Source organism: Leuciscus leuciscus (assembly GCF_965113295.1).
Source record: "Leuciscus leuciscus genome assembly, chromosome: 8".
Taxonomy (NCBI): domain Eukaryota; kingdom Metazoa; phylum Chordata; class Actinopteri; order Cypriniformes; family Leuciscidae; genus Leuciscus; species Leuciscus leuciscus.
In genome coordinates this window covers 362,501-381,280 of record NC_138732.1, presented here as the reverse complement: position 1 = coordinate 381,280, position 18,780 = coordinate 362,501, and the positions used below count along the sequence as shown (strand labels likewise).

General features: G+C 42.2%; 2 protein-coding genes across 2 annotated transcripts in view; both read right to left on the bottom strand.

Annotated features, from left to right (window-relative positions):
* tmem128 (transmembrane protein 128) lies at window positions 1-7,933 on the bottom strand. The gene is made up of 4 exons (XM_082177199.1): window positions 7,833-7,933; window positions 7,422-7,563; window positions 2,595-2,756; window positions 1-502 (listed from the first exon to the last, which is right to left on the bottom strand). The coding sequence occupies exons 1-4, from the start codon at window positions 7,906-7,908 to the stop codon at window positions 403-405; spliced, it is 480 nt and encodes a 159-aa protein (XP_082033325.1). The 5' UTR covers window positions 7,909-7,933; the 3' UTR covers window positions 1-402.
* A 9,477-nt stretch (window positions 7,934-17,410) lies between these two features.
* The window catches only part of lyar (Ly1 antibody reactive homolog (mouse)), a 6,752-nt gene continuing 5,382 nt past the window's right edge, over window positions 17,411-18,780 (bottom strand). Inside the window, exons 8-9 of the mRNA XM_082177115.1 lie at window positions 18,612-18,697; window positions 17,411-17,834 (exon numbers count right to left, since the gene is read on the bottom strand). Of these exons, the coding sequence (XP_082033241.1) occupies window positions 17,697-17,834; window positions 18,612-18,697 (224 nt within the window). The 3' untranslated portion in view covers window positions 17,411-17,696. The remainder of the gene's footprint in view (window positions 17,835-18,611; window positions 18,698-18,780) is intronic.

The window sequence follows — 18,780 nt, the reverse complement described above, 5'->3', positions numbered from 1 at the left end:
TAATATAAAATATATTTTATTTAATCAGTTATTTAATTTGGTTAGTCATAGGAAAACATCAAAACATGACATAAAACATGAGCATCTTGAGTTAACCCTTCAAAACGGAGTATTTTAAAGGTAATGTAAATTATTTTTAGAAGACACTCAAATCAGGACCTCAAAGAAAACACCCAGTTAACCTTACAAGATGCATAAACGACCTCTTTCAGGAAACCAAACAAAAAAACATTTTTGAAATGGGAGCATGTTGAACATCGTCTCTCACTGGAGCGGCTCCACAGCACTGGACTGAAGCAGAGGTCAGAGGTCAGTGGGGGGTCACAGATCAGCTGACCTCTCTGGCTTTGGCTGTGGCGCGGGTCAGAACAGATTAATCACACAGCTGTATGATGAAGTGTTTCAGCCGAGCAGTGAGATCAGCATCACCACACCCATGAACTGAGTGAACAGAATCACAGGAGTGAAGAAGGACCAGACCGGCCACAGAGCGATGTTTAAGCTGAAACACACACACACACACACACACACACATCATCATGATATCAGTCACATCTGCTTCTGATTGGACAAAACTACATCAATACATTTCAGTACACAGTTAACAAAAACAACGACATTACTAACACTTTATTTCTTAAGGAATACTCACAATGTTTCTGCATTTTGTTTGGCAAAGGAAAGTCTAGTTTAACCCTGACAACCTTTTCATGGCAATCAAACACACTCAATCCCCAATTCTAATTACTATAATATGAGAAAATGTATATACGTCATAAAAATTGCTACATATTAATACATTAAAGGTGCATTAAGTAGTTTGGTTTTACACACTACGAAATAAATGTGTTTTTGTGAAGAAATCAAACATTTTATCAGATTGTGAGAGATCAATAGATCATTGTGCAATGAGTACTAAAAGTCCTCCTGTAGTCAATCATTTTATCCCTTAAAACTCAACTTTGATCACCAAAATTACATATTTAAACGTTTTATTCCTGTGAAACAATTCTTCATGCCTTAAAATATCTTGAATGTAATTCGACACCCTTGCTTTATTTAGTATATGCGGTTCTATGAATATGCAAATGAGCCCCGCCTCCACTCACTCACAGCAGCTCAGAATACCTGATCCACTCGCTCAACTTTACTGTAGTAAACGCTGCACAATGATATCGCATAACAGTTATTAATATGAGCCTTTGGCTTGACTACGTTAATAATGTGTTGCTATCTCAGAGTCAGACAGCCTTCTAACCCTAACCTCTAAACATCCACATCCTTAAAAAACGCATTGAACAACTCAGAACATCAATGGAGAAAGGCATATAGTTCATCATAACATCGTAATATACATCATATACATAATTCACCCAATATAAAGTACCCGATTTATCTCATCAGCAGAAAAATATACCAGGATAACCAGCTTCTCTTGAGACTCTGCTTCACTACGCTGCTTCAGATCATAGTTAATGATATGCTAAAGCCCCGCCCCCCTCGTGACCTGATTGGTTACAAGGTAGTTTGTGACGTCAGAAACACCAGCGATTTCAAAGCGTGTTTTTGAGACTGTCTTTGGTTCACTGCAGTTTTAAGGAGGAAATACTCAGCAATGGTGTCGACTTATGAATTTACACATTTTTGTGTGGTTTGTGTAGGATTTTAAAAACACCACATTTAATGCAAACTCTGTCTAATAATGATGTCGAGCCCGAAAAGAGACTGCGTTTCCATTAATGAAACACAGAGTAGAGCTGCACCATTAATTATTAAAAATGGCGATCTCGAGTCAAACATCCAAGAGATCTTATTTCTAAATAACAATTTGTCTATTAAAAGTTGAAAGTTACTTGATGCTTCAAATAAAGATTGTGTTAATTACATTGTTACACCAGTAGGTGGTGACAAGTAACTGTTAAAATTGTGTTTGTCACTGAATCATTCACTTAACCACACCTATCCCTAACTAGATTTTTAAAAAGTTCATTCGAATTGATTTAATATCTTTAAATAGACTGAAGCAACTAACATTTAGTTAAAATTGTGATTCTCAATTTTCTCATGTGATGAAGCAGGTTGTGAAAAGAGGGGGAGATAAACTAATTCCAGCCACCTAGAGAACTAACGAATGCACCCTTAATAGATGTTATTTGTTGAACTGCATATTTACCCCTTTTTAATAATGTATTATGCTCATTTTGTTTAAAAACTCAAAAATGTCCAAACATGTTAGAGTAATGAGATCCAAGGGGAAAATGTGTCTAATTGTCATGACATTGTAATGATGCAAACATATTAATGGTCCCAAAATGGGCTTCAGTTTCTCAATGCGAAATAAAAACGTCTTGAGATTTCAGTGTGAAATGTGCATATTAATCTTGTAGGAAGTGAACATCAAAGCGTCCACACATCTTAAACCAGTGAGTAATGTTTGGAAACAGTTATGACGTAACGAAGCCTCGTTTACTGAAATCACGTGACTTTGGCAGTTTGATACACGCTCTGAATCACTGATTCGGAACAAATGATTGGCAAAGGTTTGAAAGCTTCACAAAGTGTGTTTCCCGTCACTACATGACCACGGTTCTGACCTGCAGGACGCGGCGATGAAGGCGGCGGTGGTAACGGCAGGGACGGCGGGATACTCCTGCTCGTAGTGCCTGATGCCTCTGAACCACTCCAGATAGACAATACAGAATGCAGCCAGACTGAGGCACAATCCCAGCAGCACCAGACCCACGGAGAACCACCAGCTGAAACACAGGCATTACACTGTTAAAACACAGGTGTTACACCACCCGAACGCAGACGTTACAGAGCTGAAACACAGGCGTTACACTGTTAAAACACAGGTGTTACACCACCCGAACGCAGACGTTACAGAGCTGAAACACAGGCGTTACACTGTTAAAACACAGGTGTTACACCACCCGAACGCAGACGTTACAGACCTGAAACACAGGCGTTACACTGTTAAAACACAGGTGTTACACCACCCGTACGCAGACGTTACAGTGCTGAAACACAGGCGTTACACTGTTAAAACACAGGTGTTACACCACCCGAATGCAGGCATTACAGAGCTGAAACACAGGCGTTGCACTGTTAAAACGCAGGTGTTACACCACTCGAACGCAGGCGTTACACCACCCGAACGCAGGCGTTACAGAGCTGAAACACAGGCGTTACACTGTTAAAACACAGGTGATACACCACCCGAACGCAGACGTTACAGACCTGAAACACAGGCGTTACACTGTTAAAACACAGGTGTTACACCACCCGAACGCAGACGTTACAGTGCTGAAACACAGGCGTTACACTGTTAAAACACAGGTGATACACCACCCGAACGCAGACGTTACAGACCTGAAACACAGGCGTTACACTGTTAAAACACAGGTGTTACACCACCCGAACGCAGACGTTACAGTGCTGAAACACAGGCGTTACACTGTTAAAACACAGGTGTTACACCACCCGAATGCAGGCATTACAGAGCTGAAACACAGGCGTTGCACTGTTAAAACACAGGTGTTACACCACTCGAACGCAGGCGTTACACCACCCGAACGCAGGCGTTACAGAGCTGAAACACAGGCGTTACAGAGCTGAAACACAGGAGTTACACTGTTAAAACACAAGTGTTACGCCACACGAACGCAGGCGTTACACCACCCGAACGCAGGCGTTACAGAGCTGAAACACAGGCGTTACACTGTTAAAACACAGGTGTTACACCAGCTGAACGCAGGTGTTACAGAGCCGAAACACAGGCGTTTCACTGTTAAAACACAGGTGTTACACCACTCGAACGCAGGCGTTACACCACCCGAACGCAGGCGTTACAGAGCTGAAACACAGGCGTTACACTGTTAAAACACAGGTGTTACACCAGCTGAACGCAGGCGTTACAGAGCCGAAACACAGGCGTTTCACTGTTAAAACACAGGTGTTACACCAGCTGAACGCAGGCGTTACAGAGCTGAAACACAGGCGTTACAGTGCTGAAACACAGGAGTTACACTGTTAAAACACAGGTGTTACACCACCCAAATGCAGGCGTTACAGAGCTGAAACACAGGCGTTACAGAGCTGAAACACAGGCGTTACAGAGCTGAAACACAGGAGTTACACTGTTAAAACACAGGTGTTACACCACCCGAATGCAGGCTTTACAGAGCTGAAACACAGGCGTTACACTGTTAAAACACAGGTGTTACACCACCCGAATGCAGGCATTACAGAGCTGAAACACAGGCGTTGCACTGTTAAAACACAGGTGTTACACCACTCGAACGCAGGCGTTACAGAGCTGAAACACAGGCGTTACAGTGCTGAAACACAGGAGTTACACTGTTAAAACACAGGTGTTACGCCACTCGAACGCAGGCGTTACACCACCCGAACGCAGGCGTTACAGAGCTGAAACACAGGCGTTACAGTGCTGAAACACAGGCGTTACACTGTTAAAACGCAGGTGTTACACCACTCGAACGCGGGCGTTACACCACCCGAATGCAGGCATTACAGAGCTGAAACACAGGCGTTGCAGTGCTGAAACACAGGAGTTACACTGTTAAAACACAGGTGTTACACCACCCGAATGCAGGCGTTACAGAGCTGAAACACAGGCGTTACAGGGCTGAAACACATGCGTTACAGAGCTGAAACACAGGCGTTACAGGGCTGAAACACAGGCGTTACAGGGCTGAAACACAGGCGTTAAAGAGCTGAAACACAGGTGTTACACCACTCGAACGCAGGCGTTACAGAGCTGAAACAAAGGCGTTAAGGCCTGTACACACCGGGACGAATATCGGCGCGCGTTATTCGCCAGCGTTTTTCAACGCGTTTTTTGTGTTCACACCCAAGCGATTTTCGCTGACGATGAGCCGAGTGAACATGCAAATTCATTCCCTGACATTAGATGGCGCTTAAAGTAAAACAGAAATACAATACCACTCCATAACAGTTCTCTTTTAACACGATTTTTGTAGTCGCTGTCGCGTTTGTCATATAGTTCTTTATTCCGACACCAACGAGACCAGCAGCTCTACATTCATCTTGCCTTGCATCTTCCTCGTCATTTCTTCCCGGCAGTGTCTGTCTATGGGCAGTGTAGACGCTACTTGGCGTATATCTTCTTCGCTGTTACGTATGTGTGCTCGGCAAGACCGTTTTGTGTTTGAGCGCCCCCAAGTTGTGTTTTACTGTAACTTCAGAAGCTCCAGACACGTGAGCAAAAGCGCCAATCTCATTGGTCAGATAGTTTTTGACGCGGCGCGAGGCGTTTAAAAAAAACTTGCGTTTTTCGCGTCGGTGTGCACACTCACATTGGCGCCCTTTGTTTAGTCACGAGGCGTTAAACGTCGGCGAATATCGCGCGCAAAATTCGTCCCGGTGTGTACCGTCCTAAAGTGAATATCAACCGTCCCAAAATAAATATGTTATTTCTGTACTTTGTTATTATCATCTATAGTTGTTAGTTGTTGTTAGTCACATAATAAAAACACCATTAAAATGTTTATGATATATATTATTATATTTATTTAGCTCCATTCAAAGTAGTTATCTGTAAACAGGCAAAAAACAGATTTAATAAAAAATAACAGGAGTTAAATGCTTTTTTTGTATTCATGCAGAACAAATCCTTTTTTTTTTTTTTTTTACATATACGAAAATGAAGAGAAAAATACATACAGCTCAAAACGTTTTTGAGTTGGTTGGATTAAAAAATAACAAATAAATACTGGTGACAACATATCTTAAAAATATCATCATTCTTTATTCTTTCAAGCAGCAGGCATATTTATTTGTATGAATTAAATATAATGAATCCTTATTAAAGCTATTAACGAGCAGTGAATGCTTTTCTCTTTTTCTTTTGTTGCTTGATCAATATTAAGGACACAGACCGCATTAGGTTTATCACTGTCACTTTAAGACATCGGATCATGTCCAATGACGTGCGCTGATGCACTGATGCACATCTGTGCATGGCTGCACGCTTCGGGTCGGGTGTGTGCGCACAGAAAACCGTACCGAATAGAGCTCTTTTTTGTGTCGTCACTCTTATTCAGATCTATATGTCTGCTCTACTCATTCTCCCAGACGTTTACTTTTTTTTAACGTTTTATGAGACATGCAGCGCATGTAAACCCGTGTGCTGCTGGGTAGATCAGCACGTCACAGTACATATGTGCACATCTACCACAAACGCAGGACATCAGTTCTGACTGGATCGCTTCCCAAATCGTCACTATCTAACATTTTTGTCTAGTTTTTATTCGTTGACGAAAATGTCAATAGATTTTCGTCATAGTTTTTGTCATTCAAAACTAGTTTTTATTTAGTTATCGTCTCGTTTTCGTCTGTGAAAATAAGCCATGTGAGATGTACCGCGAAACAAGTCTCCGGGTGAGTAGCCGGCCAGTGATAGTAACTATAGTAACAGCATGAGAAGACGTGCTCCGTTGTAGTCAGCGCTTGGTCGGTTAATTTTGGCATTTTCTAAGTAAGTTACCCTAATAGGCTAGTAATAAATGAACACACATACAAAAATGTATTTCGTCCAGGAGAATATTTCTGTTCGTCCTAAACACATTTTCTATCGTCCCCAGGACGATAGGACGCCGTTAGTCTCGAGCCCTGGTTACACCACTCGAATGCAGGCGTTACAGTGCTTACACAGGCGTTACACTGTTAAAACACAGGCGTTACACCATCTGAACACAGGCATTAGGCGTTACACCAGCTGAAACACAGGCGTTACACCAGCTGAACGCAGGCATAACAGTGCTGAAACAGGCGTTACACCAGCTGAGCACAGGCTTTACTCCAGATGAACACAAGTGTTACAGTGCTGAAATAGGCGTTACACCAGCTGAGCACAGGCTTTACTCCAGATGAACACAAGTGTTACAGTGCTGAAATAGGCGTTACACCAGCTGAGCACAGGCTTTACTCCAGATGAACACAAGTGTTACAGTGCTGAAATAGGCGTTACACCAGCTGAGCACAGGCGTTCAAAGACAAAAAAAAACTAAAAAGTTACTAAAAAAGTCAATAAAATTCAAACTGAAACTTAAAATAATAATAAGTGTGAGTGAGTGTGTGTGAGAGTGCGAGTGTCTGCATGCCAGTGTGTGTGTGTGTGTGTGTGTGTGTGTGTGTGTGTGTGTGTGTGTGTGTGTGTGTGTGTGTGTGTGTGTGCGTGCGAGCGTGAGTGAAAGTGAGTGTTCTCTCACTGTAACCAGAGCACTATAATCTCTATTGTAATCCAGGATAAGACCATATGAGAGAAAAAGAGTGTTTCAGGTGTTTGTGTAATAAGGTTTGCAGTAGATCCGTCAGTAACCGCTGACAGTGCTGGTTAGTTAGTTAGTTAGTTAATTAGGGTTAAGGTTAGTGATCACCTGTGAATGTCAGTGTGGTTCAGCACCACAGAGAAGAAATCCACATAGTAGGTGAGAGCGACAGAAGCCAGAATCCAGAAGACAGAGTGCCGGTTGATCCGAGCGGACGGTTTCAATTCCACAGCCTCATCAGGACCAGCAGCTGCACAACAGTAACACATCATCATCATCAGAGAAACACAACATCAACATCATCATCATCATCATCATCAGAGAAACACAACATCATCAGAGACACATAACATCATCATGACCAGCAGCTGCACAACAATAGCACAACATCAACACTACATCATCAGATCAGAGAAGCACAACATCAGCAAACACAGCTGAAACGACACGGAAAGAGTCGAGCAGAGTTTGACACGCGTTCAGCTAAAGACGCTGGAATACAGTGTGTGTGTTTCTCACTCTTTTCTTCTTCTTCTGGCTCTTCGTTAGTCTTAAATCGCCTCCGCAACTTCATAAATTCACTTAACTCCGCCATGATGCCCGGATGACGTCAAATTCACGCGGCGAAAGATTCGGAGACGCTCGCGAGATTCAAGTGAGTCGCCTGACGCTCGCGAGATTCAAGTGAGTCGCCTGACGCTCGCGATCCGAATCGATTCGGACTCGTTTCGCTTCTCGCACTTGGTCATCACATATTTGAATTGAATTGAGGGCTGTAGTTTCGCTCACAGTGTGCATTTCATTCCCTACATTCAACACAAATATAATTTGATGATTAATCAGATTAGAGCACAACATGTTTTAAGACAAAGTAAGTCATAGTTATTGTTTAGTCGAAACTTATCTAATTTGTCATAAAATGAAAAAAATTTACTCCATTTTGCAACATCAACAAAAAAGATGACGAACAAATGCGTGTATGTTGGGAATATACATAGATATTTAAAGTAATCACTTATGTTTTGTATGCATTTTTACTGGCCTTTTATTCTGCACATAGATATAAGAATCTCAGATTCTGAATGGAAAAGGACGAGTTTAACCCTTAGATTATATTATAAAACAGCGTGGAATGACGGATGAATTTAGCTTCTGTAACCCAAAACTACTGAATCCTGCTTAACCATCACTCATTGTTCTGGAAATGAAAAGGCCCCATTAAACCGACTGACCTGCACTTTAGTTGAGGCTGGTTAAAATGACGTTTTTGTCCAATAATTAGAATCTCTGATTTTTCAGAGTAAAATAGAAGTAAATGACTAGTCATCCAATTTTTTATATCAGCTATGCATTCCGTTAATTTTGTGAATTGGTAAGTTTCGTCAGGGCGTGAAGAAATATAGAGCTGAGTATCATCAGCATAACAGTGAAAACTAATGCCATGCTTCCTAATGATATCTCCTAAGGGTAGCATGTACAGAGTGAACAGCAGCGGTCCTAGTACTGAGCCTTGTGGTACGCCATACTGAACTTGTGATCGATAAGACATCTCTTCATTTACTGCTACAAACTGATAACGGTCAGATAAGTATGATTTCAACCATGCTAGTGCAATTCCACTAATGCCAACCTAATTTTCTAGTCTATTTAAAAGGATGTTGTGGCCGTTAGTGTGAAAGAGGCTCTATGTGATGGGATTTATCTGACCTTGGTGACGCGAGGCCGCTAGCAGACGGTCGGTTAAGCCAGTCTGTCTGCTTCCTGACCTGAGCCCCAGATTGTCATGTTTGAGCTCTAAGACTATGAGCCATATTACTAGAGAGAAGAGCAGCACCATCCCAGGAGGGATGAATACCATCTCTTTTCAACAGGTCAGGTTTGCCCCAAAAACTTTTCTAATTGTCTATGAATTCTATATTATTTTGCGGACACCACTTGACAACCAGCCATTGAGTGAGGACAGTCTACTGACTATCTCATCACTCCTGCGAACAGGAAGGGAGCCAAAGCAAATTACAGTGCTTGACATCGTACTTGTGAGTTCGGAGTCGAACATCATTAGTGCCGACGTGAATAATGAACTTAGAGAATTAACGATTAGCATTAGCCAGCACTTTTACATTTGCTTTGATGTCAGGCACTCTGGCTCCCCGCAAACATGTGACTAAAAAGTCATAATAAGGACAAAAAGTTGAAATTATGATAAAAAAGGTTGACATTTTGACCAGTTACTAAGGTAAATATGACATAAAAAGTCAAAATTATGACATATTAAAGGGATAGTTCACTTTGAAATAAAATTTTGGTATGTTTTAGCTTACCTCAAGGGCATCCAAGATGTAGATGTCTTTTTTTCCGCAGTAGTTTCAATTTTGATATTTTTAGGTCAAACTGTTCTTGTCTGTCAGTCATATAATGCAGGTCTATGGTCACTGTCTCAAAGAGTGACCATAGACTCACAGAGTCCAAATTAAAACAATTCCCCGTCGTCCAAATTAAACAATTCCCCATCGTAAGTACACATTGATGGCCTAAGACACGAAACGAGCGGTTTGTGTGAGAAAACGAACAGTATTTATATCGTTTTTACCTCTTATACACAGCCATGTCCGAGTGATCTGATCTGACGTGTACGCAGACTGGTAAGCTAAAACATACCAAAATTTTATTTCAAAGTGAACTATCCCTTTAAGTAACAATTATGACATTAAAAGGTTGCAATGATGACACAAAAAGTCATAATCATGATATACTAAACCAAGTTCTGCCCTTCATTTATTTCTTTTCTGATAATTCGTTACACTCAGATGTACGTCACAATATGGAAGAAAAGAGTTGTCGCTACTTCCCTTTGTAAAGTTTTCATTCAACAAAGACAGGCATAAAAATGATGTTTGAAAAAAAGCGAATATCTGCACATTTCCACACAACACGCTAGAAGCCAACGATCAATAAGAGAAACATGTAAAACTACTCATTGTGATGGACTAACGATGAATGCAGCATGTGAGAGTTCAGCAGGTCCGTGAGCAGCACCTGTGTGTGAGTCCAGGAGGTCAGCTGTTGTTCAGGTGTGTGTGGGTTCAGGAGGTCAGATGTTGTTCAGGTGTGTAGACACCAGCACAGGTGAGCACAGGTGTGGAATACTGTCTCCTGCCAACAGCCCTGGTCTCTCTAAATACACCTCGACTAGAGTTTCCTGCCAGCTGGAGCCCAATCCATCTGGAGCACAACTGATCCAAACACACACACACACATATACATGAGAAACTGCATACTGTACAATTAATGCAGCGTCATTTAAAGAGACACTACATGCAAAAGCATTGCTGCCATTTAATATTCCACAATATTATTGATCTCCTGCATTGACACCATTATATGAGAACTGAGCTGAGCTGGACGATGACATCACGCTGTTCTCTATATATTTTACATTTATGCATTTAGCAGACGCTTTTATCCAAAGCGATTTACATTGCATTATCCTATACATTTATACATAGGTATGTGCAATCCCCTGGGATCGAACCCACAACCTTGCATTGTTAACGCAATGCTCTTACCACTGAGCTACAGGAAAGCTGATATATATATATATATATATATATATATTAACAAAATTAACTTTTTTACAACAGAAATGAAGCATCACTGAACTTACTTAAGCTGGACTGTGACGCTATTTTCTTCTAGAAACAAACTGCTTTGAAACGATATGTATTGTAAACAGCGCTATATAAATAAAGGAGACTTGACTTGTTTCATGCACCGGACAATTTTTAGATTTTGGACTCTATTTGGCTTTTCACAGTGTGTTGTTTTAGAATAGTGAAAATAAAACATTCAAAAGATACATTTACAAGTTTATTTTGTTGCACTTTATCTATTGGCGTCTGTAGATTTCTATTACGATACATATCTTTAAAAGTTTTTTTCTCCACTTCAGTAACACTTATAAACACCAAAACTTACAGTTTCATTCATATCTATAATCTGAAGGTTTTAACAGAGGGGTTTGTTCATATATCATTCACACTGATTTATATGACATTTTATTCCTAAAAACATGGTGAAAATGTGTGTTTCCTGGCTGTTGACATTATTTTCTGATTTATGGAGATAAAAAGAGAAATCAAAAATCCCTTCTGTAGAAATCTTCAACTCTAATGTGTCAACAAAATCAGACAAGAAGAATGAACCTGGCTTTATCCAATTTTCAGATGAATGTGCTGGAAATGTATGCAAATTATTGCATATTTCATTAGATAATGCCTTGTTTGCATATTTAAACATAACATTCCAGAAAATTTGGTAATACCATTTTATTTTTTATTTTTTTGCATTTCCTAATGGAATCAATCAACTGGAAAAGTATAGTTATATCTATTAATTAATCTGAACCCTATTCACCCATGCTGATGGTCCTTAAACGTTGCCAATCGGGAGTTTTTGGGAGTGTTGGAGACATCAGTCTCTCCATATCTTACTCTGGAAAACCTTAAAACTATCCAGATATCCCAAACACTTCATGCAACCAAATGGATATTTGATAAACCCACATTGATTGACCAGCATGTGTCTGATTTACATACGAATGCAGTGAGGCCTTCCAATATTCAAAAATCACATCGAATTAATCAGCCAGACACTAAACAGTTATCAAGATGTGAGGCGATTGGCTTACCTGTGGCCTGCTCTTATCTTCACCACAAACCAGAACTCAAAACAGAACCTGGATTGTGCTTTATGAGAGTATCATGTTCTGAGCCGACCGGACAAAAGACCTTTACGCTTCATAATGCCGGTCATTCAGCACATCTGAACATCAAACTTCCTTTAGTGAGTGTGTGTGTGTGTGCTGGCCAGATATTCTGAGAAAACGCTGAGCGCATTTGATTATCACCCAAACAGACAATAAAACCATATACTTCCCTTTCCCTCAGCTGCAGTGAACCAGGGTTTCTGCTCCTGTTTCCCAGAGGCCTTTGGGGCAGCGATGAGGAGAACAATAGTGTTCTGTGAGGAAGCTTTATCAGAGACGTATACCTTACATACTGCACACGGCTCTGGTTTTTGCTGACTCCAGCGACGGAGCCGAGTGGAGCATGTCTCAACATTTCCCACAATCATGTTTCAGCATGTCAGTGATGACGCATGCCGTCAGCGAAAGCCAAAGCATCTCATGAAACAAACCCAAAGTCACCATTATGTGTTAGAAATGCTCAAATTCAGCACATGTGAGAATGAATCTGTGATGATCCACCCAAAGAGGATCCTTCTGTCATTGTTTACATCGTTCCAAACCTGTCTTTCTTGTGTGGAACGAAAAAAGATGATGTTTTGAAGAATATTGGACCCCATTGACTTTCATTGTATGGATGAGACAAAACATACATTTCTCAAAGTTTCTCCTTTTGTGTTCCAAAAAAATGTTAGAAATACTAAAATAGATTATTGATTATCTATTTTGATTATTGTATACTGACCGGAGAGTAGTTTTCCATGATTTCAGCAATATGACTCAATCATATCCCACTGCATAATGGTCTAACTCCGTGTTCCTGATAATATTGTCTTTATTTAGTGTCTGCTACTGTTGTTTCCTGAAGGAACAGCGTTTTTACCGTGTGAAATGAGTGAAAAATTACTATAAAGTTGACTTTGACTATCCCGATAGCACACACACATCTCAGAGACGTCTATTAGATGTGCGCGTTTACATCTGGAAGTTGTGTTTGCTCATCTGCAATACGTCTCTAGGACGTTTCCTGTCAGACGTTAAATAGACATTTAGAAGATGTCTTTAAGATGTTTATGATTTAATGTATGTAAAACTGACATCTTAAAGACGTTTCTCAGATGAAGCGTCTTTAACAGACATCTTGCAGACGTTAGTGTAGTATCTCTGTCTATAGGATCAAAACTAGCTATGACAGATTCATAAATTAATCACTCTGATATGACGCGTACATCTCGGAGACGTCTATTTCATTTCTTTTTATGAATGTTTATGAATGTGTAAAACTGCCTTATCTTGATCGAATCAGTTGAACTGGATTACAAAAAGCTCTGAATGTCGTTTCTCATTTACTTAAAACATTTGGTAACACTTTATTTTACAATGTCCTTGTTGTGCGTTACATGTAGTTACTATATAATAACAGGAAATTACACATAATTACATGCAACTAACCTTAAACACACCCTAATCTCAACCATAACACTATAGTAAGTACATGTTGTTATTCATTTCAGACACAGATTACAATGCATTTTTTATAACAGTCTAACAATCAGTGGCTGGATGAACGCAGTCTAGTGTAAACAGATCATCATTAGTCTTGAAATGTAAAATCATCTGCACCTCATTTTAACTGAAAATATTCTGGTAACATGTTTCAGAATATTGGTTTAGAACAAGAGTCAGAACAATGAGAAATAAGGTTTCTTTACAAAGTTTTCTCATCAAAAACACGAAACCTAGAAAGTCTTCTTCCTCTTGTTTTCAAAAGTCAATTAAAACAAGTTTAGAAAAGGGTTTAACTTTTCACATGAAGGATAATTAAATGTGGATACTTTTTAACTTTCACTCCAGTACTTAGACTCTTAAATTGCAGTCTCTGTACTTTAGCTCAGATTTCTCAGTTTTTGCCTATATGACAATATTACAGGTATAAACGAGCAGTTTAAGTCCAGCTAACGCGAGCTAGGCTGCGCTAAAGCCCCGGCCCACCGATATGATTACAGCTAAGCGCGGGATCAGTGCCGCACACAGGGATTATCAGCCTCCGGAGCGCTGCTGTGTGTGTGTGTGTGTGTGTGTGTGTGTGTGTGTGTGTGTGTGTGTGTAACAGGCAGCTCATTCTGGAGTCCTGACCCGCGGGCCGCGCAGCGCTAGCTCCTGTATGGAGGCTCTGTGTGCGCCGGCCAACTGAACCTGCCCCGCGAGAGGAGGAATGTCCCACACAAGAGTCCGATTCAACCCTTACACCCGAGCCTCACACAGATCATCTCTCCGGCACAGGTCTCGGTGACGGGGTAACACACGTGTGTGTCAGTGCGCTGAGACCTGAACACCGGCAGCGGCTGTGGCCTACGAATAGTGTGAGAGAAGCTGGGACATTATAACCCGACCCCTAAACCTAGCCATCACACACACACACACACACACACACACACACACACACACACACTAACCTGACCCATCACACACACGCACGCGCACACACACACACTAACCCGACCCATCACTCACACACACACACACACACACACACACACTAACCCGACCCATCACTCACACACACACTAACCCGACCCCTAAACCTAGCCATCACACACACACACACACTAACCTGACCCATCACACACACGCACGCGCACACACACATACACTAACCCGACCCATCACTCACACACACACACACACACACACTAACCCGACCCATCACTCACACACACACTAACCCGACCCATCACTCACACACACACTAACCCGACCCATCACTCACACACACACTAACCCGACCCATCACACACACACACTAACCCGACCCATCACACACACACACTAACCCGACCCATCACTCACACACACACACACACACACACTAACCCGACCCATCACTCACACACACACTAACCCGACCCATCACTCACACACACACTAACCCGACCCATCACTCACACACACTAACCCGACCCATCACACACACACACTAACCCGACCCATCACACACACGCACGCGCACACACACACACTAACCCGACCCATCACTCACACACACACACACACACTAACCTGACCCATCACACACACACACTAACCCGACCCATCACACACACACACTAACCCGACCCATCACACACACACACTAACCCGACCCATCACACACACACACGCACGCGCACACACACACACTAACCCGACCCATCACTCACACATACACACACACTAACCCAACCACTAAACCTACCCATCACACACACACACTAACCCAACCACTAAACGCGACCCATCACACACACACACACACACAAGTTTGAGATTACGGGCCGGGTCACAAAGAACGTGTTTTTCCCAGGCGTTAACCTTCCCCTCTCTCTCTCTCAAGTCCAATACTGAGTGAGTTAAACTGCAGTTCATGGACTGGCCACTAGAGGCCGGTTGTAGAAGAGACTCAATCCCATAGACTCACATGTTAAATTGCCCAACTTTACAGCAGAAAAACATGTTTACAGCCTGGTGCTAAAAGTTAGCCTGGTTGACACCAGACCCAGTTGTAACTGAGAGTGGGTCTGGGGAAGGTTCATCCACAGCCCATCGTCACCAACGGACATCGCTCAAATGCGTCTGGGCGCAATTGGATAGACCTCGTCAGGGTTTTCCCAGGCTAGCAAAAAGGGGTTTTGGTCTATATAGCTAATGTTGTCCTTCATGACGACTGTGAGGCGGGTGGATTTTTTTATAACTCATCCGTTTAAATTATATTAAGCCTTAAAGTTCTGCATAATTAAGGGCGTGGCCACTTGAGTGACAGGTGGATTGCCGCTGATGTCACTACTAGCCGTTTGTCTGCTAGCATTAGCATCACGTCACCTCAGCTAATCTGCCTCTTTGCCCCTTTTCGTTTATCCGAGAGTGACGCTGCCAAGATGGCGACGGCCGGCTCCGCCCACTGTGGGCTTCAGAAACACTACGAGTGACATCACCCACACTACGCTAGGCCTATGGTTTTTCCATTGTTTTTATATTTCAACACGCACTGGACGGACGTATTTGACCTTTCCGCTCGGATCTCTCACAGCCTCTCGCGTTTTTAAAAGAAGTTCTACTTTTCGTTACAGATGCACGTCTCGCACTCTTACCTGGAACAAACAAAAAAGCGTTCTGTGTGAACTAGCCTTTTCACGTTAGAAACATTGACCGTAGCTTAAAGTCCCCTGTGGTGAAAGTCCAGCTTTTAAAGTAGTTTATGTGTCTATAGCCGCTTTCCGATCAAGTAGTTACAGGACCTTAGTTCTAGGAACTGTCCACTTCTAAACAGTTCTAAGAACTACTCTTCCCCAAACTCGGTTTTGCTGTTTGCGTTCGCACTGGCCAAGTGGCCATAGGAACTGGTAGGAGGGGTAAGGGAGTGACACAAGCACGGTGACTTTTATTTTGACGGCGCGACGGACCTTTATTTTGGCGGCGCTGAGAACGCCAGAGCAAACAATGCTCGCATTCTCTGTGTTTATTAGTTAGCGATCTGTCTAACAGTACTGTTTAATAGTAGAACTGATAGAACAGAACTGGTAGAACTGTAGATAGAACTGTTATAGAAGGTAGACAGTATATGAAAAAAAGGTTATAGCCTATGCCGTGTGGTTGATGTCCAGTGTTGCTAGCTGGGCAGATAAACATAATCATGTTTGGCTTGGTCCCCTCAAAGTTGCGTTGGATTTTCTCTTCAGCATAAAGGTTTAGAGACCCATCTATCACTGTTTTCCATGTTTGTATAGTTAGTTTATGGAGTAAATATATAGGCTATAATCTGTGTGTTTACATTCTAGCTGTTTTAAAAAAGGCGGGTGCTGGTGTTCCGCGTGCGTTCGGTCATCAGCGTACACTAACGCCATGGGTAGTTCCTATAGTGCTGGTTTAGACCCTACTCTGAAGTAGGACCTAAATTAGTTCCTCCAAATGGAGTTCCTAGAACTAAAATCGTTCCTAGTTCCTGCGGTGCGAACACGCCGACATCCAGGTACTTTAGCTAATAGTTCTAGGAACTGTGAAAAGGTTCCTCCGGTCGGAAAGCGGCTTATGTGGTGTTTTTAATACGCTTTAAGACAAAGCATGTGTAAGTTCATAAGTCGACACCATTGCTGAGTATTTCCTCCTTAAAACTGCAGTGAACCAAAGACAGTCTCAAACACACGCTTTGAAATCGCTGGTGTTTCTGACGTCACAAACTACCTTGTAACCAATCAGATCAACGTGTGATCGTCAACCAGTGGATCTCTGAGCTGAGTGAGTGAGTGGAGGCGGGGCTCATTTGCATATTCATAGAACACCCCCCCCCCCCCCCCAAAGAAAACCATTATAAAACTCGTTGATGAATTAAGAGTTTATTAAAACAGCAAACTCAGTACACACCTAATTCACTATATACAGCAGAAGAGCCCAGAATATGCAGTAAATTACATTAAACGCTTTATTGCGGTTTTAAACACTTAACGTAAAACTACGCATTTTTCTGCCTGCTTGTACATAGTATGTTTTCATAAGCTATATACAGAAACTGTTCTTGATATCACTGTTTAAAGGCATTAATCACACATCATTCAGGACACAACTGAAGACACAGACGGACGTCTCTTCCAGCGAGAGATGATGAGTCACTTCACCAGCCGGACCTTCTCTTTCAGGGTTCTAAACTTGGGGTTGTTGTTGATCTTCTTGTTGAACAGAGACAGAAGCTCCTCTTCCGATCTGTAGTTTCCGTCTCCAGTAAACGAATAATACGCTGCTAAAACCTGGAAAAACACCAGAGAGTCGATGTCAAACGTCTCGGTCCAAGCCAACATGAAACTAAAAGGGGTTTTCGCAGCGGAGGAACATTTTCATCACTCCTAGGACTATTGGTGGAAGTTCCCGGAGTTTGGCGTGTTTTTGGCGTGTTCGCACCGCAGGAACTAGGAGCTATTTTAGTTCTAGGAACTCCTTTTGGAGGAACTACTTTACTCCTCCTCCAGAGTCGCTCTACACCAGCGCTAGAGGAACTACAGTGACGTTAGTGTTTGCTGATTGGCTGAACACACGTGAAACACCAGCACACGCCATTATTAAAAAGGGTGTGTAAACACACAGATTACAGCCTATATATTTACTCCAGACACTAACTCTGCGAACATGGAAGACGTTGACTTTGAGGAGACGAGAGAAACATGATCATGTGTTTCTGCTCATCAAACACACGCATGCGCTAATAACTCTTCATCACTGTCTACTCTCTGTGTATGACAGTATCTAATGACGTACGAGACAGGACTGTGAGACAGATCATACACTGATGAACAGGAGAACGCGAACGCTGTGCGAACGCAACCAGGAAAACGTTCCTAAGGGAACCATTAGTTCTCGGAGAACCATCCTGGTGGCTCGATCCTAGAACTGAGTTCCTAGAACTATCCGGTGCGAAAGCCCCATATGTGTAAAACACCTAGTGATCCTCAGGAGCGCTTAAACCCAAGCCTTCATCAGACTGACGGATAAGCGTTTGATCACGTGTGATTGGTCGATGGATCGCTCACCTTCTTGCGGAGCTTCTTCACGGCCAGTCCATCCTCAGGAGCGTCTCTCAGAACCGCCTTTATCGTCCCTTTCCAGTTAAACTTCCCTGCAGAACACACACAGTTCAGAAGATCAGGGACTCTCAGAGATCTTCGTGCCGTTTGTGGAAGCTTGTTTCCCACACAGACT

Excerpts from the sequence above, each read along its gene's own strand:
- tmem128 (XM_082177199.1), bottom strand. The coding sequence starts at position 7,908 with ATGGCGGAGTTAAGTGAATTTATGAAGTTGCGGAGGCGATTTAAGACT. Across the intron at positions 7,564-7,832 it reads GCCAGAAGAAGAAGAAAAGA|CTGCTGGTCCTGATGAGGCT; the intron begins GTGAGAAACACA and ends ACTGTTGTGCAG. Across the intron at positions 503-2,594 it reads TTCATCGCCGCGTCCTGCAG|CTTAAACATCGCTCTGTGGC; the intron begins GTCAGAACCGTG and ends TGTGTGTTTCAG.